Source organism: Asparagus officinalis, chromosome 5 (assembly GCF_001876935.1).
Source record: "Asparagus officinalis chromosome 5, Aspof.V1, whole genome shotgun sequence".
Taxonomy (NCBI): Eukaryota; Viridiplantae; Streptophyta; class Magnoliopsida; order Asparagales; family Asparagaceae; genus Asparagus; species Asparagus officinalis.
In genome coordinates, this window is record NC_033798.1 from 106,925,895 (window position 1) to 106,953,420 (window position 27,526).

Below are 27,526 nucleotides of genomic sequence, written 5' to 3' on the forward strand. Positions count from 1 at the left end.
AGCAGATGATAGGGAAAACCGATATGTTGCAAACCATGAAACAATTGGCAACACAGCTGTAACTAGTAAAGCAATTGCTGCCGCTATCGCCCAGCCAAGATACAGTGACGATGCATAGGGAGAGTAAAATCCTTCTTCATCTCCATTCCATCCCTTGTAGCCTAAATCATCTAAAGGCTTTGCGGACACTATTGCACCGAGGCCAACAATTGATCCAACAAAAATGAATATGCTGACAGCAAGAAGGACACCCTGGAAAAGTAAATTGACAACAAACAAATCAAAAGAAGTAGGCATAAAAAGCAGAAACAATAAGTATTCCAACAAATCAAGCATCAGGCAGCTGACGTTCAAGCAATGCATCTGAAGGGAAAAAGAATAAGCAAAAAAATGAATCTAGAAAGTTAAAAGGGGCCAGCAATCAGCAAGCCTCTGCCTAAAACTTCATTTGACCAAGTATAATGATCAGAAACCCCAGCATCATCAATAAAATGTTACAGACTACAGTGTAAACCAAAACTTCCATTCTATTTGCTCTGGCTGAAAAAAGCTAAATTGTTTAACCAATTCTCGGCAGATTCTCTAGCTGAAAGTTATGAATTTATTAGCTAAAACATGGGTAAAATACTGTCAAACTCCAGCATCAAACAATCCTAGAGATAAAATGAATCAATTTACTAGTAGGGACGTTCCGCAGGAAAAAGGGTACCAGTCTAATTTTATAATATGATGGTCTGCTTCTCAGAAGGATAAGAAAGGAGTTTTGTGTTGCGTAGGTGTTTTGAGATGTATGTGTTGACTGTGTTCAGCATGGCGATGTGGAAAAGGAAGTTGGAGGTTTAGTAGAGAGTAAGTGGGAGGGGAAGCCCATGCTACCTAGGTACTTCTAATATGAAGCCGTACCCGTACGGAGCACGTACACGTGCCCATACCCAAACTCCTTAGCCTCTCCTTGCATAAATGCATGCATTTATTTGGGCATATGCTCAATTATACAATACATGTTTTAATTTACAACACTTGTCACACATTTTTTGGACATATATCCTACACGCTTCACACGCACTTCTTGAAACTCATTGGACATAAGTCAGATTTCGGATTATGATTTTGAATGGTCATTTGGATGTCTAGTTCAAAAACTTGTGATTTTCCAATTTATAATCCACATCATAAAAGTGTCATAGGACTTAATTCTCATCTTTGTTCTTGTGTAAAATATAAATTCCAACATATAATATATGTGTATATAAATATTTATAGCTGTGTCCCCGTACCGGTACCCATACCCATGCAACATAGGGGAAAACAGACACAAACATACAGAGAGGGGGGAGCAGCCATATTCTCTTCCAAGAAGGAAGTCAGTGATACTGATACCAATAACAGCTAAAGGTATTTAATTTCAAATCTTAACCTCTCTAGGCATTTACATTCCTCTTTTCAAAGGCATTTACATTCCTCTTTTCAAGATGTCTTGAGGTTTAAAGCATGAATAACCGGGAATCCGTTCAAGTCCGTGATACCGATGATGTCTACGGATATTTGATTTCAATTCTCAATATCTCTAGTCATTTACACTCTTTTTTCTACATGTATTATGTCATTATTTGAGGGTTAAAGAATGAATGAATGGGAGTGTGAGTCCATTTAACTCTTTCTGTTAATTTGTCATATGAATGGATGTAATTCACCTCTAGCAAACTATACCACATAACCCCTTTCGATAGGTGAATTTGGAAATTTGCTCCTTGATGGCATGAGCAAAGGTCTTTTACATGGTTGAGAGTGCCAAACGATACTGGCTAGCTATCAAAGTTATATATTTTTACCGTCCCCTGCTCAAGTCTGTCCATATCAGGAATTTCATAAAAATTCAATTTACCTTGAGTAGCAATTTAGCAAAATCCAGTTTTTGAGGTCAGGTTGACAGCCAGTTGTAAGACTTGCTCAAATCTGACAACATGCAATATTCTAATAGGATGACCCCTTAGTGATCTGACAAAATGGAAAATAATTTAAATTGCCAAGGGTAGACATACATTCATCATCCCCAACCAGTTTGAGGAACATGATTGTAATCAAAAATTTTGAGATAAGTGTATGTAAATTATCTGTATTTTATTAATTCCTAACCAAATACAGTCTAGCTCCTAGGAGGAAATGAATGAAAAACTTTTTTTAAATATAATAACCATGATATACTGAAGCCTATAAAAAAGAATCACAAAAACAAGACATGAGAACGCAAAGGCTACTAATTGTTATTTAAGCAACAGAAACAAGATTGTTAATTTTCATTGCATTAAACAAATAAAATATTGTACTCGGCAAAAGGAGAAAATACATGACACCGATGGAAACTTAAGCTCCTAGCTCTTTCCACAACACAAGAAACAAGCACTTTTCTTTTCTCCGAACATGATGTCACTGTTAAAAAGGCTTATTATTTGGTAAAACACCAATCTCAATGAGAAAACCCAGATATTAAATGAAAGAGCAAGAAAAGCTTGGATAAATTGTTATGAAAAGAAATATGTAATAGTAAATTCGAGCAAATGATAAACGGTTACAGATTCATATACTTGATAGTAATCTAGCTCCAATAAGTAGAATTTGGAAAATGCTTAATATTTAGCAATTTAGCAACTCTAATCAGCTTGAGATGCAATCAATTACTGAAAATTGCAGCGGTATAAGAGTAGACATGTTAGTTTACATAGATCTCTGAAAAGTAAAAACTCGAGATTGATTTAAGCAGCCTGCAAGGAACTGCCCTGTTTGAGTGCCTAAGTAGCAAGAGCTAATACCAACTCTTGACAAAAGCCTTAAAAAAGCATAAAGTTGGCCATCATCACGACCTTGGAAATACCTCAAAAACAACAAAATACTCATATAGTCACCCTCAGAGAGTTGTTCTCTTGTAAAATCTGTATAAACAACCAACAAAAATAAAAACCTAACCCTTGCCGTGCGCATATAGAAACAATCAGCATAACCAAATTCCTAACTCTTGCTAACACTCTCCCAGTCCGGAGCAGATTCAAACTGCCCAGACATGTGCGGGAATCCTACAAGTTAAAGCCGAATATCACTGGAAGCATCCACCACTACCAACAATGTAATGACTGCCACTGAGAATTGATCCTTATGAAGCTTATGTCATGAAAATATTCTTATACAAACTTGAATTGGTTCGACATGATGAAGAAATTATTCTAACTTCTAGGGGAATGTACATGCATATGGACATTTTAAACGCCGTAAATGTGTAGTAATATGACCTAGTATTCTAATACAGTAGTAACAGTTCAGACCTCTTTTTTAGGACTCTGATGGTTATTTCCATGACTAGCAAATGCTTGCTGTGGAACCCAGAACCGATAACCATTGTGTGCCCATATTGGAATGGCAACTGAAAGGCATGCCACCATAACAGGGATGGTCAAAGCTAACCCCAGGATAACAGAAGATTTGCTGGAAAAAAAATCATATGCACAGGTAAACGTCAGCAATAAGTAAAGGAAGAAAGTAGACATTTGTGAAAAAGGCATAAAATAGAAACAGGATACAATGCATGTGAAACAGGACTGAAACATATAGAGATAAATATAGATGCACATATCTAGCAAGTTATCTTGAGAAATGAAAGGTCCATATCACAGTAAATTACGAGAGAACTACTAATAGAACTAACAAGCTTCAACAGTGTCAAACCAGTAAAAATAAAGAGAATTCTCTGTAACGAAGATCCACATTAAATTATGAAAAATCATTTATCAATATACATAAAGTTTTATATGGTATACATGAATTACAGATCAATAAATACTATACAAACCTAACAGCTCCTTTCTTGTGAGATTGCTTGATTGAATGGTAGATAGCTACAGAACCAATCATCTTGATTCATTCTAAATTCATGTTCATTACTTTCAAGCTTTCAAAATTCATTATATATCATTATTAACTAAAACATTAAGATAATTCACTAGAGAGCCAATAGCATAGTATCATGCAAATTCTTTTATAAAAAAAGATGTCAGAGAATATACACCTGATTTCTACAAGTTTTGATAATTAAAGATATAGCAACCAAGAAAAGGAGGAAGACAAAGAAGATGGTCACATACGTGATGACTTCTTTACGTTCATCAACACATTTCTCGTCCATCCTTTCAGGTATTAACATGTTTAATAATTGGTAACTATTCAACTATCCATACAACAAGATGACATTTTGAGATTTTTTTTACTTGACTGCTGCTATAAGCACCGATAATTGGATGTATGTATTTTCTCTTTGACTATCCTCAAAAGGTGAACAAGAAACTGTGCTAGAATAAAAAGGAGGTCGAGCTAGGAGACGTGCATGGAAGAAATATCGATTAATATTCTCACAAATGCATATGACACAGGAATTTGATACGTATAAAGAATGCATATTACACGAAAGTTCTACTTTGGACATGAGAAAAGAAATGACAGGTATACCCTGATAAAATGATATTGACGTACCTCAAGAAAGAGAGAAGCAGACCAACGCATGTAGTCAACAGCCAAGCAATGAAACCATACTGGAGATAGAAAAACAAAAAACATAGTAGTATTACTATCAAAGGAATGAGAATTTGAAAATGACTGTGAAAGAAGGAAAAAGGACTTTTGCCAACTAAATTCAGTGAAGAAACCTGCATTCATATTTACCACACATAGGAAGTCTTTCAGTATTATGGAAAGCAGATGCATTCGCTATTTAATTTGGAGAAAAAACAGTCACAAAAGATGAAAGATAACAAGTATTAGGTCAGCGGACAACCAATACAACTCATACTTCCCACATTATACCACCTCAATATGAAGCCACCTCCATATTCACTGCTTGCAAAATGAAAAGATCGTCCTTAAGAAGATATACAAGGCACTCTATGATTACAATTACAACTAAAAAAAGTCCTAGTTTCTTATAGGGTCTATTCAGTTGTAGATTATAAGGCATATGCACAGACTGGTAGCAGTTCAGTATCTGTTCCAGTCTACAAACATGACATGGATTCGGAACAAAGTTTGAAGAAATGCTAGTGAAGAATCAGTTCTGATAGATGGCAGCATAAACCACGGCATAATCTAAGAAAAATCAGATTCTTGCATGCATAAAGAAGTTGGCTATTCGCAAATCAACTAAGAAAGTTTGAGCTACAAGAGACAAGGAAGATCTGGTTCAGACAAGGTATGTTGTGATTCGTTAAAACTATACAGATTACCCGTTAGAGAGGCTATTTTATGATATTTGCCAAATATGTTTACAAATGGACAATGATGCAGATCATTTGTCAGCCACCGACTAAAAGCAATTAGGATTTTTTTAGAATCTTTCCTGCTCTGGTAGTATTTGATATAATATTTTACTTTAAGGTAGGATTTATTTAGAAATAAAAGTTATTTGATTTAATTTTACCTTCTAGCTTAGTTATGATTTAACTAGATAGCATCTTTTGCTTTTCATAGGATTAGTTTTTTTTTTTTTGGATTAGTTTCACCTTAGTCTTCCCTCTATGCAAGATTGTACCCTTCATTTGAATGAGACCTAGATAAACTGTGTCATTGAGTTCTGAGAAACCTCTCTAATCATGTGAATTACTTGTGTTCCCTAGCATGTGAATTGCTAAAACAAGATACGTGATTTACATAGGGGTGTCAGGCCCAAAGTTTATCTTTATTTTTGTTATCTTTGTTATTTTGTTTCTCACTCCACAAATTAATCCTCTCCCTCTCTTTATCTGTTCCTGCAGGCCGCAACCCTTTCCCTCTTTTGTCTTGTTGCCATCAACCTAGCCTATCGAAACCAAGCACTCTCAAATATTATCCAACACCATCACAACCTTTCCGTCATACCCTACTCAGAAAATAAAGAAGCATATTACCTCTCCCTCTCTTATCACGTAAATTTTGGTCATCTAGGTGGTACCAAACATGCATTCTTCAAACACAAAGCCTATTACACTCACAAACAAATCTTAGCTTATAAATGAAATATCAAACAATTTACAGTAGAAGCCACAAAGAGAATCAGAAGAAAGAAAAATCAATTTATGTGCTTTATATATCTGTAAGACAGTTCATTATGGATGGCCTACAGTAGTGCAGTGAAGTAATAACCATATTACTATTTACAAGTAGTAACCAAAAACTCAAGAAAACATATGTATCAAACCTAAGTTACCTTCCTTGGTCTTGATGTCATAGCCATGTTTTCTGCACGAAGAGACTGAAGGAAAGCCATTACTGAGCAGACAACCGGAGACAGAAGAAGCACTGAAAAACCAAATTCAAACTGCAAAAATGTTGAAAAAGAATGCAGTCAAGATACAGTCGACTGGGTGAAATTGGAAGTCACGTTAAAGTAGTTAAAAATAATAGGCTTCAATCGAAAGAGCTCCTTTCACCTGCTCATGGGTAGCATTTATTAATTTTATTGCTGTTGGTCGAAAAACCGCAACTACTGACGTCTCCAGGATGAAGACCAAACTAAAAAGGACCAAGGCACGTTCTGGTGTACTAGCTATGTGGTGCAGAATACATCTGGAGAAGTTAAGCCACTTTCCCAAACCATGCCTCCTGAGTTCTTCAGATAAAGATATTTGATTTGGCAAAGCCATATCCAGTCTATATGAATCAATAGCCGTAACATCTGTAGCCTCTTGATGATCTCTGTCAGCATCTAAACTGCTTCTCTGCAGAAGTGCCAAAATCCTAGGATCCAATCCTTTTTCCTTCAATAATAAAGCAAAATTAGGGTCAAGACCTTTGTCTTGAAGAAGAGTGGCCAGTTCAAGATCACCTTGCCCTCCTTTCCTTTTCAACATTGATGCAATCCTGGGGTCATTCAGTTTGTCCTGAAAAACCATAGCTAAATTTTCTAATGCTTGGTGATTGGATAAAGTAGTGAATGATCTGCTTGACTCGCAACCTTGGCTTTCTAAACCACTGCTAGAACAAATAACAAGTGAGCCATTGTGATCAGGATTCTTCTCAGGAAAGGTTGTGCCACTATCAGAATCTTGAACGACAGTACGGCAAGAGCTGCTACGTATCGCAAAACTTGGTGTTCTGCTATCTATGCTCTTATCACTACTAACAGCTTCATGGCAACTATTAGCACGACCTAGAAGCAGATTGTTCCAATTACTACCCTCACCCACACAATGGGAATTACTTCTGCTCATAACTTCAACAGCATTACCATGACTGGCTTCAACACTGCTGCTACTGCGTTTAACACTAGAACCGCAACCTTCAGAAGAGCTTGAAGAACTGCTCTGACCTTTTCGCCGAAACCCCTCTCTCAATCGAATTACAGTACTCCTCAAAGCATCCTGCCTGGCAACCATGGGATTCAAAATTGCTAGGCGACGAGAAACAGCAGCACCTAGCAGCACAGTTGCTACAATAGCATAACTTATGCAATGTCCCAAGTACCTTAGGGTGGAACAATAAAGAAAATAAATACAGATATATAGTGCAGATATGAACTGTGAATGTCAAAGGGCAAAGACTGACCAGTAATGCACTCCAAAGCAGATAAGAAAAATCCTAGATGTGCCAGCAACAAACAAGGCGATAACTCGACTATTAAGAAGTTCAAATCCAAACAAACAAGCTCCCATATTCCAATCTGTTACCGCAAAAAAAAAGTGAAGGTTAAAGGAAATTTCAATGTCCCACCATAAAATTTTTGGCAAGCCTAAAAACAACATTAAATTTTTGTACCAAGTATAACCACAGCAGCAGATGTAATTGCACCAAGCCAGTGCGACTCCTTTGCTGTCAAACCATACAAGATGGAATATGCGAGAAGTACAATAAGTGACCCCAAGTAGAGAAGCCCAATATGCGAAGCCCTAAAGAAAACTCATCATATATCAATATAAAGTGAAAACCACTACAGATAATTAAAGTGGAAGCTATATCTTGTTATCTGTCACCTAAAAAATCTTCTCTTTAAGGTAGCAGAAACTAAATCCAGTATGAAGATAATAACAATTATCTTAACAGAAAAGAGGTAATAACATAGGAAAGTGCACTGTAATGACTTGCCTGCTGGACTTCTGCATGTAAGAGTCATTGGGCTCTGGTGGTTCAGGTAAGCAAGCAAGAGGACCCACTTCTATACAGTCAGAGTATGCGAACTTGTATGACTTCCTCACATATTCATCCACATCTAATCCAGTTCCTGTACATATGTAATATGAGTACACATATATTAGGCATCTATTACCACTGAACAGAAGGACAATATCTATTACCACTGAAGACCATTCTGCAAATAAACAGCATGTTGATTGCCAGTGCAATGGCAGAGACACCAAAGAAAAATCCAGACGGCGAGTATCGCTCAGCGGCACTTGCACCAGCAGTAACATAAACAGCACAAAGTTCATACGCACAAAGCAGTGCTACCGCCAACAAAAGAAGGAATGCAACAGCCCCTAGACAAAGCAAAGCAACCAAAGTACTGGAGTAATAAGTAATCTCGTATTTGAAATAAATGATCATAAAAGAATTAACTCAATTAAGTAAATAAACAATAACAGTTTAGGAAACGCACTATGATGTCTAAATGGTCATGAAAAGAACTAGATATATAACTCCAAATTATATAAGAATTCCATCCACTCCCAGAAATGCAAGCTTAAATGATATCACATAAACATCAGGCAGTATAAAAGCAAGAAATGAAGAACAAGAGATTCAGCTACATTTCTTGACAAAGAGAAGCATCATGATCTTCATCTAAGCCTTTTTCTTTTAGAAGATGAGCCAGCATGACTAAGAAGTCAGGAAAACTCCATAGATGATTTAGCTATTACAATTCCCTGACTAACTACCAATGACACATAAAGAATTGGTGTGCCAAATGTTGTAGCCAAGGAAACAAAAGAACATCATAATAGATTGGTTCTCATCACTTAGAAGTCAGGATAATTTCATGCATGAATTGACTATTACAATTCCCTGACAAACTATCATCAACAACTATGAGTTGGTGTACCAAATGTTGTGGCCAAGAAAGCTCTGGACAAGAGAACATGACGACAAAACCTGGATACGAGTTGGTAGGTAAGTATATTTATCTTCATCACACATGCAGATTGTGCTCACGAAGTCATGCGAACAAAGTGTAACCTCCAAATTCACTAGATTTGATCAGCTAGCTGTGATACTGTCCACAGAACCTGGATATGAGTTGGCAGTAAAGTTGATTTATATTTGTTACACATGCAGATATAACCATTGCAAGCTTCATATCCAAACATTTTTTTCATCAAAAAAAGGGTGGCCACCAACATGACTATGATGTCAAGAGAACTTCTACGTGAATAGATGACTTTTTACAATTTTGCTCACAAATTGACAACGATCCAACATGACTTGGTGCACCAAATTTTGCAGGCAAGGAAACAATGAACAAGAGACAGGGATGCAATAAAACTGAGATGATCTTTTGGCAGGAATAGCAGATCTATCTACATTGCTCATGCAATTTAAGCCTGTGCAAAGTGCAAACCAATGGCAACATCTCCATATTCCCTTAGACCTAGAAAGAACCTAAACAGGAAATGTTGAGAGATGTATCCTAAGAAACTTAATCCCATACACTTCACACAAGGCGTTAATCCCGCTGAATCTGGAAGGCATCAGATCTCGCAGATAAGCTTCTTGGCAATATTCTCCTCTTCCCTCATGAACAATCATCACTCCAGCATGCCATCTATTCTCGAGCAGAAGAACCACAAAACAATAACGTTGTTTGTTAAGTTATTACATGTAATTTAGGGAATTGTTTATTAAGTTATTATATGTAATTTTTAGGCAAGCCTTTTTATAGAAGTATTGCTTCTTAATGCAATCCAAAAGCCCTTCAAATTTAAATATTTGATAATAATTAATAAGAAGAAAAAAAATTATGACTAAAACTTCCAACCATGCATTTCCCCATAATGAAAAAAAAACAGAGTTTTAAACCTAGCTTCAAGGTGTCTAATATTATCCTAGTTTTTACCAACGTAGCCAACCCTAATTGTTAAGGAAGTAACATTTAAAATATATTTAGTTGTTCAGTTACTTTGTGATGGAGAAACATATAGACAGATTTAAGATGGTGTAAGAGTAAGCATTGATGGGCACTTCAGCACAGAAAGCTGGAACTACCCGCGCCCAGCAACAAGGAATTCAATAGTATATCATCAAATGACCTAAATATGCTCAAATAAAGATCTGAGAATCTCTCCAGGTTATGTGTGGTCCATATTTAACTAGACATCAACAGTTTGAATCAAAGACAAATGTGACGTCTAAAACACTCCAAGCTGTTTGATACACTCAAAATGTTGACTATGAAATGCAATTCCATACAAACATGGAAATGAGATGACTTTAAAACTCACAATATAAAACAAATCAGTCTAATAAACAAGGAATAGAGTACATACTTGAGCTTTGCCACTGTGTCCTCCACCAAAGCATTATAGAATAGAATGCCAGTAAAAGAGCAGTGCCCGCCATGATTACAGCCAATCCAATTACATCTCGGCTCAAGAGTGAGATAAGAATACTTCCCCATGTGACAACCACAATAATGGGAGAAAGAACAGTGACCCATGCACATAAAGAGAGAAAGCAGCAGAGTGCAGTTATGTGTCGCCCTTGTACAAGTTTTGGCCATTTTCTTGCAAATATCCAACTAAGTCAAGAAACAAAAGTCCATTGTAAGAGGAATAAAAAGTCAACAGTTATTACTTAAACTGAAGGAGAAATTTATCAAATGTATAGAGAATAATCCATTATGAAAAAAGAGAAATTTTCAGCTGATTAATTAACAAATAGAATCGCATACACAAACATATAGAAGAATATTAATCAAAAGACATCTTGATTAAACATTTTACAGGCTAGCACGACCAACCATTTGATGCCTGGGACTCTGAACCACAGAACATTTGGTAGCATATAAACAATATAGGCACTCAGCAATCAGAATATTTATCTGCTAATTCACAGGACATGAAGCGTAATTTTTACATGTTTCCATGTGAAGGCACAATAAGTGCAGAATTTACCATATTTAAAACTTACAACTAACCAAACCATCCAAGCCATAGTCTTGCTGACTCGGAGACTGTTCATTAGAAGGGGATGATAATGTGTAACCAAAAGGAAGAATCCAACTTTGATAGTTTGAACACTCAAACAAGTTATGCAATAACTGTGGACCTAAAGATAAAATGTACAAGCAATCTAAGAGTTTGGCAAATAAAACATGTACCTGTAGATCCTCCAGGGCCGCCAATTAACAGCCCAAAGAATCCAAACACTAAGAATACTTAGGACAGAGAAAAGAGCCCCACAAATGGTGCATGCCAATACAACCCGATGGTGCTCTTCTCCTTCCATTGCCCTCTTCCCCCTTTCCTAGTTCAGCTCATACCATGGAGACACCAAGTACAAACCTGCGAATAAGCACAATATAAGATCTTTTCCGTACCAAACTGGAAAAATGTCATTTGTTCAAGCATGAGAGGCCAAAAAATTGCGCAGGTCAGAAATTTCCAACACAACAAGCAAATAAAAACGGCACCAAAGCCCTAAGAACCAGCACGGAAAAAATTAGAAAGGTAAACTTCTAATTTTTTAAACAGAAAAAATACAAAATAACAATTTTCAATTACTTGTACGATAGAGAACCGATAACAGCCAAAACCCAACTTAAATCCGAAGGAAAGCACTAATTCAGCTCGAAACCCCAAAATGCACGAACACTGAAGACCTAAATGCGGAAGAAAACTTGCGAAATTGACGAATTCAAACTGATTTTCACTAACAATTGCCCAATTAGAACCATTTCCAAAGCGAAATTTGGGGCAAACAGCTCAGGGAACCAAACTACAAATAGGGATTTAGGTCTAGTAGCACAAACCCTAGAACGGAGAAGCAATAATTAGTAGAGAGAGGGAGAGATTGCATCAAAAGCCGTACCTTTTGGCTATAGGGAGCTCGATTTGTCCCTCGCGAAACCCTAGAAATCGAGAAAGAGGAACGGAATAGCTTTCCTCGGGGGGAGAGAAAATTGCACCAATTTAGAGAGAGAGTAGAGAGAGTGTGTGGGAAAAGACGGTTCACGCACCAAACAAGAGTGGGTAAATCGGTAAACAATAATTAAAATAGCAGGGTTATATTTGTAAACCCGAATTTTATTATAATTTAGTTTTAAATCCACTTGCTACCAAGGTCATTCTTAAATCATGTTAATGCTGAATTATTTTTGAACTCAGTTTCTACTTCAGTTGTTAATTGCTATGTTAATGTCTAAGGGCATCTCCAACCCATTGCACCAAAATGGTACAAATTTTGCATCAAAATGGTACAAAAGTCACATCTAACAGTAATCCATCTCCAACCCACTGCACCATTTTTTGCACCAAAAAGGAATATTCTCAGTATCTTTCTTTTTATCTACTTTTATATTATTATTTTTTATTCCCTATATTTTTAACTATTTCAACAATTAACCCCACATATCAAATTTTATTTTTTTCACATATTTTCCAAACAAAATGATTTATTATTTAAAAAATTAAACTAATAAAACAATAAAATATTATTTTATTAATTAAAATAACTTGATTGCTAAAATATTATATTTTTATTATTGATATTACCAAAATATTACATTCAAGAACACAACAGAAAATAAAATACGATAAAATAATTAAACATTAACAACAATATAAAAATTACAAATTTAGTATGCACTTAACTATCTGAATTAGTGTATTCCTCCCATAGATGATCTATCAATGCATTACGAAGCGCAATATGGGCATCTTTATCCTTGATTTTTCCGTAACGTGCAATAAATTGAGTAAATTTTGTAGTTTCATCTGCTACCATATCAACTTCTGGTGTTGGTGCTTCCCTCACTTCTTGAATTGGTGCCTAAAGGTCACGTTCATTCTCGATTATCATATTGTGCATAATAATACATGCAGTCATTATGTCATGTAATACATGTTTTTTCCAAAAACGTGCTGATCCTGCCACAATTGCAAATCGTGATTGGAGAACTCCGAACGCACGTTCTACATCTTTTCTACATGCTTCCTGTTTCATGGCAAAATATTTTTTCTTCCTACCTTGTGGCTGTTGGATTGTTTGTACAATAGTAGCCCATTTCGGATATATACCATCAGCTAAATAATAACCCATATTATACTCTTTTCCTTGAATAACATAGTGAGCGGGAGGAGCAATACCTTGAGCTAGGTTAGAGAAAAGATTAGATGACTCCAGCACATTGATATCATTATTGGTGCCTGGCATACCAAAATATGCGTGTCATATCCAAAGATCATAATCTGCCACAGCTTCAAGGATAATAGTTGGTGACCCACTACGTCATGTGTATTGCCCAGACCATGCTGTTGGACAATTTTTCCATTTCCAATGCATACAATCAAGACTTCCTAACATTCCTGGAAAACCACGTTTTTTACCAATATGAAGTAGCCTAGCAATATCGTTAGCGTTAGGTGTTCGTAGATACCGCTCTGCGAATATCTTCACCATAGCACGACAAAATCTTTTCATACTTTCAATTGCTGTTGACTCACCTATTTTAACGTATTCGTCCGTACCATCAGCTGGTAGACCGTATGCCAACATGCGAAAAACAGCTATTACTTTCTGTAACGGTGATAATCTCATTCTACCAAGTCCATCACTTCGTTGTTGGAAGTAATAGTCATGATCTTTCACTGCATCAACAATACGAAGGAACAAACTTCTTGACATCCGATATCGACGACGAAACATATCTTCTCCAAAACGTGGATTATCGGCAAAGTAATCTATGACCAAATTCTGATGCGCATTTTCTCGATCGCGGTTGATCACTGCATGACCAGGAATCGAGCCACCATGGATCGGTTGGTAGTTTTGTTGACGTAAATTGTTAGCGATGATCATGTTGTTGTTGATGTACTCACAAATTACTTCTTCGGTTTCATCAATCTCTGTAATGATATTGGACAGAAAATTATCATCATCCGAAGATGAAGATGATGATAAATATGATGGACCTCCAACATCGAAATTCATTTTTGGAGTAAGAAAAGAATGATTGAGGTATGCAGAAATAGAGAATAATAATTTTAACACAACAACGAATAATTGTGTGGATGTACCTAATCTAGTATGCTATTTATAAAACTTTGTTGAGCTGTGTATACTTGAACAATGTGTAAAGCTGACCAGTTTTCAAAAAAATGATTCCCACTCGTACAAAGCTTTCACACAATTCAAAGAAAGCTAAGATGTGTATACATTGGACAATGTGTAAAGCTGATCAGTTTTCAAAAAATGATTCCCACTCGTACAAAGCTTTCACACAATTCAAGGAAAGCTGAGCTGTGTATACATTGGACAATGTGTAAAGCTGATCAGTTTTCAAAAAATGATTCCCACCGACAACGTTGGACAATGTGTAAAGCTGATCGGTTTGTCCACAACGATTCAATTTCAAATGTTGACCACCGACAAATTCAAATTCAAAAAAAAAAAATTTTGATTGGCTATAAATAACATTCACGGTTTCTACTTCAAGCCACCCAATTCGAAGTATTTCTTCAAAGTATTTCTAATCTCCAAACCAACCGCTTTTTACAAAAAAAAATATTTGTTCGATCATCTGGATACACTATTACTGAAGATGTGCTCCTTTGTCAAGTATTCTTGGATATTTCTCAAGACCCTATAATCGGTAGAAACCAGTCTCGAGATGCATTTTGGTCTCGTGTGGAGGACAGATACAATGAACTTCGAGACCAAAATTCTGATGTGCGTACGAGCCGATCAATTCGTTCTCGAATGGAAATCATAAGTAATGAAGTAAGGAAATTGAATGCGTGCTTGAGACAAGTAGAGAATCTGAATCCAAGTGGTGCTTCAGATAAAGATATTGTAAGTATTCTATTAATTATCGTTTGAAATTTATTATTATTGTTGAAAAACATAACTTGATGTTCATTACAATTTGCAGTTAGTTCGAGCAAAGATGTTATTTATGCAAGAACCAAAGTACAAAAAAGGTTTCAAATTTGATCATGTCTGGCATATGGTTAAAAATTTCGAAAAATTTAAAGATGATGTCCCCACAGCAAGACAAGTTGGTCGAAGACAACCCAAAAGTGTGAACTTCGACTCGTCACAATCAGATAATCCTACTCCGGAATCTCCTATATCAACATCTCCTGGGCTGTCATCGTTTACTCCATCTGAACGACCTATTGGGGTAAAAAAAGCCAAATTAAAAAGAAAAAATGATGATCATGAGTCAAGCATAGTGGAATCCATCGAGACCTCCAACAACCGACTTATAGACAGGTTAGACAAGGCGAGCTTGGACAGGCAGGTAGCATTTGATATCGAACGAGAAAAGATAGCTATGAAAAAAGATAGAGATGAATGGGAAATTATAATGAAAGATTTGAATTCCATTGCTGATCCAAACGTGCGGGAGTACGTTCGAGCTCAACAGATTAAAATAATACAAAAAAGAAATCAACAAGAACAAGGGTCTGCTTCTAATTTTGGCAATTATTTCAATGATATTGGACACTCTGGCCCCGATCTACCAGAGTATTGAGAGTTGCTTGTCCATCTCAGGAAATGTTCCATGTTTAGTTTGTATTTTATGTTTTATTTTAATGAAGTTTTATATTATGTGTGTCAGTTTTTATATGTTATGTATTTCAGATATGTAATTTGTATTTGAATTATGTATTATGATTGCTCTATATAATTCATGGGACTTTACTTATAATGTCTAGATTTTAATATTATAATTAATAATAATGTCTTTTAAATTTTAGCATTATTTTTAGCCATAAAAAATAATTTATTTTGTCTAAATTATACAATTGTGGTAAAAGTATAAAATTTAAATATTATTGTGATTGTTTTATACATTTAATAAAACAATTGGGGTCAAATTGTGAATACATAAAAATATGAGGTAAAAACCAAAAATTGAAAAATAAAAAAATAAAAGGAAACAGTAATGGGGGGATGAACAGTGCGACGCCAAATATAGCGTCGCGCTGTTCATCCCCGCTAAAATGCAGCGAAGAATGGCGCTGCGTTGGAGCTCCGGAGCAGCGGCAAAATAGCGTTTTGCGGCAAATTGGCGTCGCGTTGGAGATGGTCTAAGTTGCCATTTTTGTGCATCTTCAACTATACTTGCTTCTAAATTGCTACATTTTCAGTGTATTGATAGCTCTGGGTTCAAAATAAATAGGGTTAAGTCTCTGGGTTTAAAATTAAAAAAAAAATAACATGATAAGACAGCGGCTGTGGGTAAAATATGTTGTCTATGCGGACTTAAACCACAGAAAACAACTCCATTCACCCTTAGGGGCTGTTTGTTTCACCAAGGGCTAGGAATAGGATTAGGAATCCTATTTAATTTATGGATTCCAATCTAATCTATAAAAAATTTATATACAAGTTTTAGTTTTATGGAATCTCATTTTTTTTGCATTCAATGTTTGTTTCACCCAAAGGATTAGGAATCTCACTTTTATAGAATTGGTCCAATTCCTAATACCATGTTTGGTTCAAAAAGACCTTTTTTTATTGATACTGTAGCAACGGCTAGCCCATTTTATATTTAAAAATCACTGTAGCAACGGATTGAAGCCATAAAATTCAGATTTCAAAGTAGCAACACTGTAGCAACGGCTATTTCCAGATCACCTCAAAATTCTTAGGCAAAACACTGTAGCAACGGCTAGTTCAGGGGCATGGTGGCTATAAATTCACCTTGAGGCCTCAAAATTAATCCAAGCATTCTCATTTTTCAGCAATTATAAAATTCTCATTGTCTTCAATTTGCTGCCCCAACATCAAAATGATATCAGAAGAGTGCTGGCAGAATTATGAAGTTTATTGCGACTGTAATCTCCGAACACCGATGAAAGTGTGCAAGAATGGTAAAAATAATGGAAGGTGTTATTGGGGGTGTGCAAAATTCCCAAATAAAGAATGTAATTTTTTCGAATGGGCTGAAGAAAGAGGAGAGTCATCAAGCAACCAAGGAAGCCAATATGTCAAAGAAAATAGGTACAGAGATAAATATATTTTGCAATCAAAGAAGCTAAAAAAATTTGAGACTTGTCGAAATCAACTACTAGCTTAGAAAATTTCTGTAATTTTATTAGTAATTTTTTGTATTATTTTAATTATTACAAACTTTATGTCATGTACCTGTACTTGCAAAAAACTATTGAGGATGTAATGAAAACTGTTGTTTGAATTGGGTACAAATTCTATTTGATATTGTATGGCTCAGTAATAGATCAACTTGTCATAATTGTTTGCCCCATCTATAACTTACATGTTATTACAGATTGCATTATAAGGATGAATTGCCTCGCCTAGACATTGTCAATTCAATGTAGGCTGCATTCTCATCCCCTTTTGCCTCATCTGGATATAATAAACGATGTAAGTTAGATTGCATTCTCAGTAAACACTGATCATCATCATTGCCACATATCAAGTGCAAGGAGCTGCACAAGCTCAAAACTAAACAGCAAGTAACCCACAGGCAAGGAAAAACAAAACAGTAACACACCCAGCAGCAAGGAGCTACACAAGCTCTTAACAAAATAGCAGCAAACCCAGCAGATGGGGGGTAAACAAGCAACAAACCCCAGCAGCAGCAGGAGCTGCACAAGCTCCAAATAACAGGCACAACCCCAAAGAGCCTGAAAGATACACAAGCTCAAACAAAACAGCACCAAACCCCAACTGCAGCAGGAGCTGCACAAGCTCCAAATAACAGGCATAAACCCAACAAAGATTGGAGCTACACAAGCTCAAAACAAAACAACAACAAACCCCAGCAGCAGCAAGAGCTGCACAACTGAGGAATAACAGGCACAAACCTAAAGAGCAAGGAGCTACACAAGCTCAAAACAGTTCAGCAACAAACCCCAGCAGCAGCAGGAGCTGCACAAGCTCCAAATAACAGGCACAAACCCAACAAAGCAAGGAGCTACACAAGCTCAAAACAAAACAGTTGGCAAACCCCAGCAGCAGCAGCAGCTGCACAAGCTCCAAATAACAGGCACAAACCCAACAAAGATTGGAGCTACACAAGCTCAAAACAAAACAGTTGGCAAACCCCAGCAGCAGAAGGAGCTGCACAAGCTCCAAATAACAGGCACAAACCCAACAAAGCAAGGATCGAATACAAACTCAAAACAAAACAGTTGGCAAACCCCAGCAGTAGCAGGAGCTGCACAAGCTCCAAATAACAGGCACAAACTCAACAAAGCAAGGAGCTACACAAGCTCAAAACAAAACAGTTGGCAAACCCCAGCAACAGCAGGAGCTGCACAAGCTCCAAATAACAGGCACAAACCCAACAAAGCAAGGAGCTACACAAACTCAAAACAAAACAGTTGGCAAACCCCAACAGTAGCAAGAGCTGCACAAGCTCCAAATAACAGGCACAAACCCACAGCAACCACGTATGACTATGGAGCAATAAACCCAAGCAACAGAATGTAAAAGCCGACATCAGTAAACCCAAGCAACAAACTCATTTACCTGATACGACATCAGTAAACCCAAGCAACAAACTCATTTACCTGATATCAAAAGCAAAGGCAAAATTCAAAGAACTCATTGATCATTCCACGACCATACTTACCTGCAACAAAGATTGCAAATAAACTAATTCATCAATCCCACAACGACATAGATGTTCTTCATAATAAAAAAATATATTGCAACATTAATAGTTTGCAATTAACACAACAATATTCATCAAAATATACTCGAAACCTAACAAACTAGCTATCCGGCCAACCTTGGTCGTCAACTAATTTTGTGATGTACCTCTGCTGATCTTCCTTGGATTTTATGGAAAACCTCCTAGCTTCACGTTCATTGTCATATAAATGGTCTAAAACCCTATCGAGGAACTCCTCAGAATATTCAGACCTATGTTCCTTCAACGCTGCAGCCAACTGCTCAGTCTAGTGAATAACGTGTTAATTTCTCATTGACTGAGACATAGACTCAACAAAGGCACATAGCATTTCCTCTTCACGATTAGATTTTCTGGTTTTTTTGTTAGATGATGAAGTCATGTTGTCTTTACTCTTAGTCTTATATCTAGTGGGTTGTGGTTGGTTAACAGCACCAAAATGTGGTTGGTTGCAAGTATCAGACTGTGGTTCAGTTTCACTCTCCTCTAGAATCTCGCAATCATCATTGGGAATAGGTATGGACCTACTAGACCCAATGTTAGCGTACACGGGCCTAACAAAATCACCCTTGGCTTGATCATCACCCATGATAACTTGTAAAATTTTGAAGTGAGGAAGGGGTTTGTTTATGTACGCTTTGTACTTAGAATTGGATTTGTCCTGCAATAACAAATACTTATAAGTAGTGAATCAAATGTATTAAATTTTGGTGACAATATAGATGCTGAATTTGTTATACCTGGGCCTAAGATTTCAAGGTTTCATCATCCAATGTAATCATTTTACTTGTTTCATCCCACCCAGCACCACTTATATCAAGGCAAGCATTTATGTCATTGAATTTGTTCCTCAAACATTTCAAGTGGTTAATAACATAAAGGTGAGTGAAATCAGTCCTGAATTGCATGTTGATTTTCATGGCAGCCATTTTATAAGCTTTAGCCTTGAAGTTCTTGTCTGGCTTCAGGCCATTCAATGCTAAATCTGCAAGATAAGGAATAAGCACATCATCGTGCTCTGGAAGCCAAAACTTATTAGCCACGCCTCTTGAGTTCAACCTGGCACACTGAACTATTTTTTTTTATGGGCTAATCTTTTCCCTCTTTTCAATGGCGAAGTGTGCTCCGCACCATCAACGTCATGAATATCCTTTCCACCTGAATCACTAGTGTTCGGTGAAAATTGATTAGGTCCACTACTTTGAGAACTGGCTGTGGGAAACAGCAAACATTGTGGACTGCCTAACAAGCTCATGTATGACATTGGCGGCTGTGTCATCCCACCATAATTACCATCGTATGGTGGAAATGGTGAGAATGTATGCGGAGGTGAAGTGAATGGCTGTGGTCGAACAGGCATGTAGTTCATGTTAATCCCTGATGTAGGATTTGGCATTGCATTTGAAAGAGAAGGCACGCTTTGCTTATCTACCGGATTATTAGTCATACCTAATATATTTTGTAAGTAGCCATATTAACAATAAAGAAATATAAAACAATATGGGATATGTATGCATTTATCAAGGAATATATGAAACGACGATATTTCTCAAACAATATAACAAAAGAGCAACCGATAAAAGTAGTAATGTTTTGGTACAAGCAAAGAAACAATAAACAATATCGATACGAACAGTATTTTAAATTTCACCAAGTTATTACATAGCCATAGAACAAATACCACACTAAGTTAAACTGCTCTCCATTGTGTTACCACCATTGTACTTTACACAATAATCCACCCACATCGTCCAAGCAATTTGATCTCGCATCTGCTTCCATTCATTTCTAACATCTCGATCCTCTCTTTGTGTCCTACTTTGAGTATACTCCACCACATTTGAATCATCTTCATTTGTCTCTTCCCCAGTATCTTCATCAATTTCAATATTTTCATTTAAAATATCATCATCCGGATCCTCCAAAGCAATAAAGTTGTGCAACACAGTACATGCTAGTACAATGGCCACTTGAGTGGGAAATGGATAATTCGGCTTCGCCGCAAGAATTTTAAACCGATTCTTCAGTATCCCAAATGTGCATTCAATTTTTGATCTTAAAGATGGATGCCTTAAATTGAACAACTCCTTCCTATTCTTTGGTGTCCTACCGGTGTACTCTTTTAAATGATATCGGACACCGTGATACGGGGATATGAACCCTAGCATTGTGGTGTATCCAGCGTCACATAGGTAATATTTACCTACATTAATTGAACAGTATTTTAAAATCTCAATTATTGCCAAGTATTTAATATATTATTCATAATGTGCACAAGTGAGAATGAATATCATCATAAACTCGGAGCCCGTAAGGCTGTGATCTGGACAAGGCGTCTTGTAATATCCTATAATCATTTGCTGCCCCCTCCCAGCCAGCCAAGACATAAGTAAATAGTTTATTAGGGGTGCAGGCTGCTAAGATGTTTTGGGTGACCCATTTTCGCCCTCTAAACCGTGCAACTAGGTCACTAGGTAATACCGCGTCGACATGTGTGCCATCTATCAAACCAATGCAGTCCTATAAAAAATTATAAATTATACATAGTTGAATAAAAAGTGATTTATTTAGAAAATTGTTAAGCTGTATGTATTTAATTTACCTTAAAATAAGGAAAATAATTTGAGTTGTTTGCAATCTCCTCAGAAACTTCTTTTGGGACTTGCTTCATGTACCGATCACGTAATCCATTCATTGCTTGCAGGACTTTATTGAAATACCTGCTAACTGTTTCCCCTGATCTTATGAACTCAGTTCTTATTATTCTATTTTTAGTTTTATGCCCAACAATACTTAGGAACATAGCAAGTTGTTCTTCAACTTGAACGTGTCTTGTATCTTTTAATAAACCGTTTGCTTTCATTACTTCAACAAGTTTAAAAAAGGCCCTCGGTCTCATTCTAATATAAGATCGGTAGCTATCTTGATAGCCCTCCAGTACACGTCTGAAGTGAGCCTCTCTATAATATATTTTTCTGATCTTTTCTTGCTTCGTACAAGTTGATATTACACGTCTGAAGTGAGCCTCTCTATAATATATTTTTCTGATCTTTTCTTGCTTCGTACAAGTTGATATTCTCTTGCGCTTAGCATGCATTCTCAAAATACATGTTACCAAAGTGACCACAGCACAGACAACTGTATTAGCACACATCCTCTTCAATTCTTCCTCATCTTCCATATCCATCTACATCCGTTTTAAAATTATCATACAGTTACAGGTTAAGATGTCTACTTATTTCTTGTCAAAATTAATTAGATAATTGATACAAATATTTATTTCTTCAAAAGCAAGAAATCTAATTGTAACCATAATTATTTTAACTAATGTTACATTCTATCTCACACAATTATCAAGAACAACACATTCTACTATCCGATGGATTTTCATGTAATAAACTTAACCCTATTCTTTTTCATGCATTCACAGTCTTTGGTAAACACATATATAAAAAATAACTCATTCACACAAATATCATGCATTCTATTTCACACAATTAACTAAAATTTAGTAAACATAACCCTATTTTTTGGTAATTATACATGTAACGAATTATCAAAAAATTTATCATTCTACAGATTCCTTTCATCACATCAAGCACGAAGAAATAAGTCTAAAAAAGAGTGCAAAATCTTATACCTAGCTGCAGAGGGGAAAAAATACCGACGTCCAAGCAACAAACCCACTGAAGCCAAAGAACCCACCGTAGCCAACAATCCCACCTGAACCAGAATAAGTTCGAGAAGGGATCACCAAGAATCAAAGGCAAGAAACCCACCAACAAGCTCGTGGAAAACAGATCAAAGAAATCACGGCGCAAAATGAGGTGGGATCAGATAGGGAGAAGCCAATTACACACAAAACCGGCCAAGAAATCATACCTCGGGAGAATCTAGGGTTTCATGTAACAGCCCCGACCACGCAAGTAGAAGAAGACGAAGGGCGGGAGAAGAGGCGCGAAGAAGAGAGCGATGAGGCGGGAGCAGAACAACGATTCCAGATCTAGGGCTCGTGGTCGTGAGGATTAGGAATCGGAAACGAAGATGAAGCCCGCTATCAGAAATCTCGCCCAAATCCGCTGCACAAGCTCCGATTTGGGTTTCTATAAAAAAACCCTTACTGTAGCTACTTTATGGATTTTGTAATCCTTAAATTTTTTCTGAGCCAAACTCTAGAATAGGATCCACAAAGAATTTAAAAATTATATTTTTGCCACTGTCAGACCCCAAATACTAATCCTTTTCTATAAATTGGGTGAAACAAACAGCCCCTTAGTCCTCAAGGGAGTATTCTTGTTTTCTTTATTTTGTTATAGGGTGCCTTGTGGATTGTAGACCCAGAAGCAAACCTTCTATAAGACGCTAGCATTAAGCTCATGTGTTACTGTAAATATTATTTATCAAATTATATCTTTCATCAAATTGATAATATAATTTTTATATATAATTATTATAAAAATTTAGTAATAATTTTTTTACTAGTGTTTATAGAGTAAATTTTCAAACCAGTTGTTTGTGGAAAATTTGTAGTAACTAAAATGAAAGAAATTTGATTTGTATTCTCTCAATCTCAATTACAATTTGGATTCTGATTACAAAAGAGAGGAGAATGAATTTGATTCTCCCCTTTGTTTAAAACTGGGTTCTTCAAGGTAGCGATGGAGTGCCTCCTTCGAATGCTTGCGTCGAATTTGTTCTCCGTTGATGATCCGATCGTCTTGTCTCACGAGAACAATTAACTTGTATGACAAGTTTGATTTAGAACTCTTAACGAGTTTAAGAACTCAGAACGAGTTTAAACTCTAAGAAAAGAGTTGTCGGAACCGAAAATTCGGTTAATAGCCAAGTAGATTTGCTGTTGCTGTAGGATCCTTAGAGATTTGATCTTCTAAATCTGGTTGAAATCTCCAATCTCCAAAGATCTCAGCCTCAACACCCCAAAGATCTGATATGAATTGCCTTTCTGCAGTTTTGATACCGAAAGATCCAACCTTATGCGGTCTTCTTGATCTCCAAATCTCCAACCCCTTACTCAGTTGAGTAATGCGGTTATTTATAGGGGGATAAGGGGTGTAACTGACCCCTAGATCTGCTCCTCAGTGGGTGAAAATCCCTCAAAACGTGGGATAAACGGTTTTGAGACCGTTCAGCTTGAGTTTGAATAAGTCAAACGCTTAAATTGGCGTTCTGGAGCTTAACTCTGCATCTTAGACTTTGAGACGCAGAGTTGGGTATCTGCGGATGATTGAAACGCACAGGCCGCTTGCGTTCTGGGTTTTAACTCTGCGCCGCAGAGTTGAGTGTCTGATGAAAAATGCACATGCCGTTAGCACGCTTAACTCTGCGTCTTGGAGTTGAAACGCAGAGTTGGGTGTCTGCTGAAGAACGCACATGCTGTGTGCGTTTTGAGTTGAGAAGCGTAGAGATGGACTCTGCGTTTGGGAGAGGTTGTTGACTTGTAACCTCGTTTACTCTCACAGTTGGTTGTGAAGACTACTGAATAGAGTTTTTATCAGTTGTCGAAAGTGTTGTTGAATTGTAACTCTTCTCGATCTATGTGAAAAGTCCTCCGTTTGTAGCTTTCGTTTGTTAACATAAAAGTCATCTGATTGTAACTTTCGTTGTCGAAGCTTGATGGGGATCAACTATCTATTGTGATTTTTAGACAGCCTACACCAGCTAACAAATAATACATTAATTAACAATTTTCAAAAATAGAGGAAAAAAATTTATATTTGTGAAATGTCTTATAAAGATTAAATTCATCATTTTTAAAAATAAAAAATATATGAATAGTACTTTCAAAAGGAAAAATGTTAAATCATCTTGAACATTGAATAAAGGGCAAAATTGAAGAAATTTTCTAAATAAACTCAATCATATTTTTTTTAAAATCGACTCTATTCAAACTTTATTACAAAAATTGACTCACTTTCTCGTCACAACAACATCGTGGCCAGAAAGTGGGTCGATTTTTTTTAAACACAGTCCTAATTAGTCAGGGTTGGCAATCCCGACTATTTTGGATGACGCTGGCAATTTGCAAGGTAAATTAGTTGGGATTCGAAACCCCAACTAATTTAGCGCATGTTTAAATTAGTCGGAGTTCCTACCCCCGACCATTTCGAACTGCCTAATTCAAAATGGTCAGGGTTCCCAACCCCGACCAATTTGCAGAAATCTTCTAGCCCACACTAAACTAGAAAATCACACTCCTGCTAATACATATCAATCCACCAACTCTTTGTACACATTTATCAATCCATAATACAACCGCAAACACAAATAACATACATACCAATCCATAATCTCAAACATTCATTTCACTTACTAAAAATCCATAATCAATCGGATATGTAATAGTCAATTCACTTACCAATAATCCATACTCAATCGGATGCGTAACGTTCAATTTTAAACATAAACATCCTATCAAGTATATCGAAACTTAACAAATATCTATAACTCCCTTTCCTCTCTCTCTCCCTTGTTGGGGAATTTCAGTCTCCCCGCCTATCACCATATGCACAACTCGGAAGCCAACCCCAATCAATAAGATAGAACAACCACAATCAATAAAAAGAACACTGAGATTTACGTGGTTCGGTCGACCAACTTTGACCTACATCCATGGGGCAACAATACGAGAAATTCACTATGTATCAGGAAGAACTACAAGAGGAACCACTCAACTCTCGTCTCTCAATCTCTTAACCTCACATACATAATCAACTCTCATATTCTCTCCAAAGCCTACTCCTTGTAATCTTTTGCACGGATAAAGACTACGAAACCCTCTCTCTCTCTCATCTACTACATCTCTAATTTTTTTCTTCATGGTTTTTCCTCCACCAATAGAAGAATATATATAGGGAAACCAAAACCCTATCTCTAGCCTAACTTCCTAACTAGAATATGGTTCAAACTCCTAATCATGATAAAACTCAAACTCCTAACCATGATAGAACTCAAACTTCTAATCATGATAAAACTCTAACCCTATCTAATTCTCATGAAGTTACACAAAGAATCAAAGATAAAATCCCAACATCCCTCTCCATGTCCCACTTCTTCCTCTTCCCCTTCCCCGTTCACCTTTAACATGAGCTCGGATGATCTCAACACCCGGTTGTGTGTGAACTTGGGAGCGCATGATATCCTCGTCGACTTGAACCTGTTATGAACTTCCAGCTTGAGCTTGCTGTGAGCCGCCAGCTTCATCATGTGCACGACTTAATCCCGCTCCCGTGTGTTCTCGAACCCGTCGACACTCGTACCTAATGAGTCACTCCTCACGTCCATCACGCCTCACAGTACGCGTCCTCTTAAGAGCTGACTGAATCTTTTTTATTATGCGAAGGAACGTGTTCCTTGCCCCTAGCTCGGTAGTCGTTCTCAATGCATCATGTGCAATAGTAGCAACCTCATCGAGCTCTTGTACCTATAAGATAAAAAGTGAAAGAGAATTATTAGCAAGTGGATGATAATAAAATAATATTTACAAAATACTTGTATATTTTGCCTATACACTTGCCAACTCTCTCTCAACTGGACCTCTTGGTATGTACTCCTTAGGGGCTTTGTTCTCCTGAAATATCCATCAGCGAGTAATACCTCTAATACCACCGCAAGTACACACCTAGATCAGGTGTGTCAACCCTCTCCATCACCACAGTCTCGTCCCTCAACTCCCAATTATGGATGTAAGTCTGGCGAATTAATTCCCAATTTCAATGATGTGTTCCTTTTCTGTGATTTCGCTCTATTCTTTCTATAAGGTCTGGAATATGTTGCTTTAGTCCAAATTATCGGAGCACACGGTCAGGCACGTGCATTTCGACAATCTCAAAGCATATAATTGGGACGCAAGTACTGTTAGACCCTAGAAGGGGGTGATTAGGATCTTATGCTAATCTAATCTGATTTTACGCCAATTAAAACTAATTCAACAAACTATCCTAGCAAGTATGATATACAATAAGATATATGTAAGGATAAGTGATATACACAAGGGTAAACAAAATAAACAAGATAGTAAGCGGTATAAATAACGAGCAATAGACAATGGCGATATGAAATATGAACACAAGATAAGTGCGCCAATGCAATCATAAACAAACGATATGTTCACAGAGTTCGGTCCCCACGACCTATGTCTCCACTCCTCACCTCGAGGAGATCTTCACTATCACAACCGGGTTTTCTACGCTCACCCGAATAACGTTTGCACCTCACACTCGGTTTTTTAGTTCACCGAAAACTTTACAATCAACACACTTGCAATCACACTTTACACCCTCTCAAGTGTTGGTCTCTAGCCCGTGTCTCTCTTAAGTGTTAGGAATTACAACTTACCTCTAGTCATTACCACCTACCTCACTCCTCTTGGGACGACCCCGTCTTTCACCACACACTCCTCTCGGTGTACAAGTGTATTACAAAGTGAACCTTATAATTTACGCACAAATATAACAATGGTTGTTCTCTACAATGAATGAGAACTTAATGTAGGCTCACACCCAATGTTACAATCCCACAACCCAAATTATACTATGAATGTAAATACAATAAGCTTAATGATTGTGTGTGTACAAAGAGTAAAACAAATATAAACTCAATATAAAATCTAGCTTAAGGAAATTAAGATCAAAGAACAATAAATAGCTAGAATTGAGTTTAAGGAAACTTCTC

The 27,526-nt window shown here is 36.8% G+C and overlaps 3 protein-coding genes across 3 annotated transcripts in view; 1 reads left to right on the plus strand and 2 right to left on the minus strand.

Moving 5' to 3' along the window:
- LOC109840552 (calpain-type cysteine protease ADL1) overlaps positions 1 to 12,167 on the minus strand; it is a 24,423-nt gene extending 12,256 nt beyond the window's left edge. Inside the window, exons 1-12 of the mRNA XM_020409240.1 lie at positions 12,037 to 12,167; positions 11,327 to 11,510; positions 10,494 to 10,744; positions 8,307 to 8,489; positions 8,098 to 8,233; positions 7,771 to 7,901; positions 7,561 to 7,675; positions 6,447 to 7,479; positions 6,224 to 6,334; positions 4,519 to 4,577; positions 3,318 to 3,477; positions 1 to 252 (exon numbers count right to left, since the gene is read on the minus strand). The exon at positions 1 to 252 is cut by the window's left edge and continues 1 nt beyond it. Of these exons, the coding sequence (XP_020264829.1) occupies positions 1 to 252; positions 3,318 to 3,477; positions 4,519 to 4,577; positions 6,224 to 6,334; positions 6,447 to 7,479; positions 7,561 to 7,675; positions 7,771 to 7,901; positions 8,098 to 8,233; positions 8,307 to 8,489; positions 10,494 to 10,744; positions 11,327 to 11,454 (2,559 nt within the window). The 5' untranslated portion in view covers positions 11,455 to 11,510; positions 12,037 to 12,167. The remainder of the gene's footprint in view (positions 253 to 3,317; positions 3,478 to 4,518; positions 4,578 to 6,223; positions 6,335 to 6,446; positions 7,480 to 7,560; positions 7,676 to 7,770; positions 7,902 to 8,097; positions 8,234 to 8,306; positions 8,490 to 10,493; positions 10,745 to 11,326; positions 11,511 to 12,036) is intronic.
- Positions 12,814 to 14,157, minus strand: LOC109842316. The gene is made up of 3 exons (XM_020411209.1): positions 13,512 to 14,157; positions 13,069 to 13,373; positions 12,814 to 12,996 (listed from the first exon to the last, which is right to left on the minus strand). The coding sequence occupies exons 1-3, from the start codon at positions 14,155 to 14,157 to the stop codon at positions 12,814 to 12,816; spliced, it is 1,134 nt and encodes a 377-aa protein (XP_020266798.1).
- LOC109842317 lies at positions 14,926 to 15,703 on the plus strand. Its single transcript, XM_020411210.1, has 2 exons — positions 14,926 to 15,018; positions 15,098 to 15,703. Exons 1-2 carry the CDS (start codon positions 14,926 to 14,928, stop codon positions 15,701 to 15,703), a joined length of 699 nt encoding a protein of 232 aa, XP_020266799.1.

Excerpts from the sequence above, each read along its gene's own strand:
- LOC109842317 (XM_020411210.1), top strand. The coding sequence starts at position 14,926 with ATGGAAATCATAAGTAATGAAGTAAGGAAATTGAATGCGTGCTTGAGA. Across the intron at positions 15,019-15,097 it reads GTGCTTCAGATAAAGATATT|TTAGTTCGAGCAAAGATGTT; the intron begins GTAAGTATTCTA and ends TACAATTTGCAG.
- LOC109842316 (XM_020411209.1), bottom strand. The coding sequence starts at position 14,157 with ATGAATTTCGATGTTGGAGGTCCATCATATTTATCATCATCTTCATCT. Across the intron at positions 13,374-13,511 it reads AATGTTAGGAAGTCTTGATT|GCACCAATAATGATATCAAT; the intron begins GTATGCATTGGA and ends TTGGTATGCCAG. Across the intron at positions 12,997-13,068 it reads CACGTTTTTGGAAAAAACAT|GCACCAATTCAAGAAGTGAG; the intron begins GTATTACATGAC and ends CGTGACCTTTAG.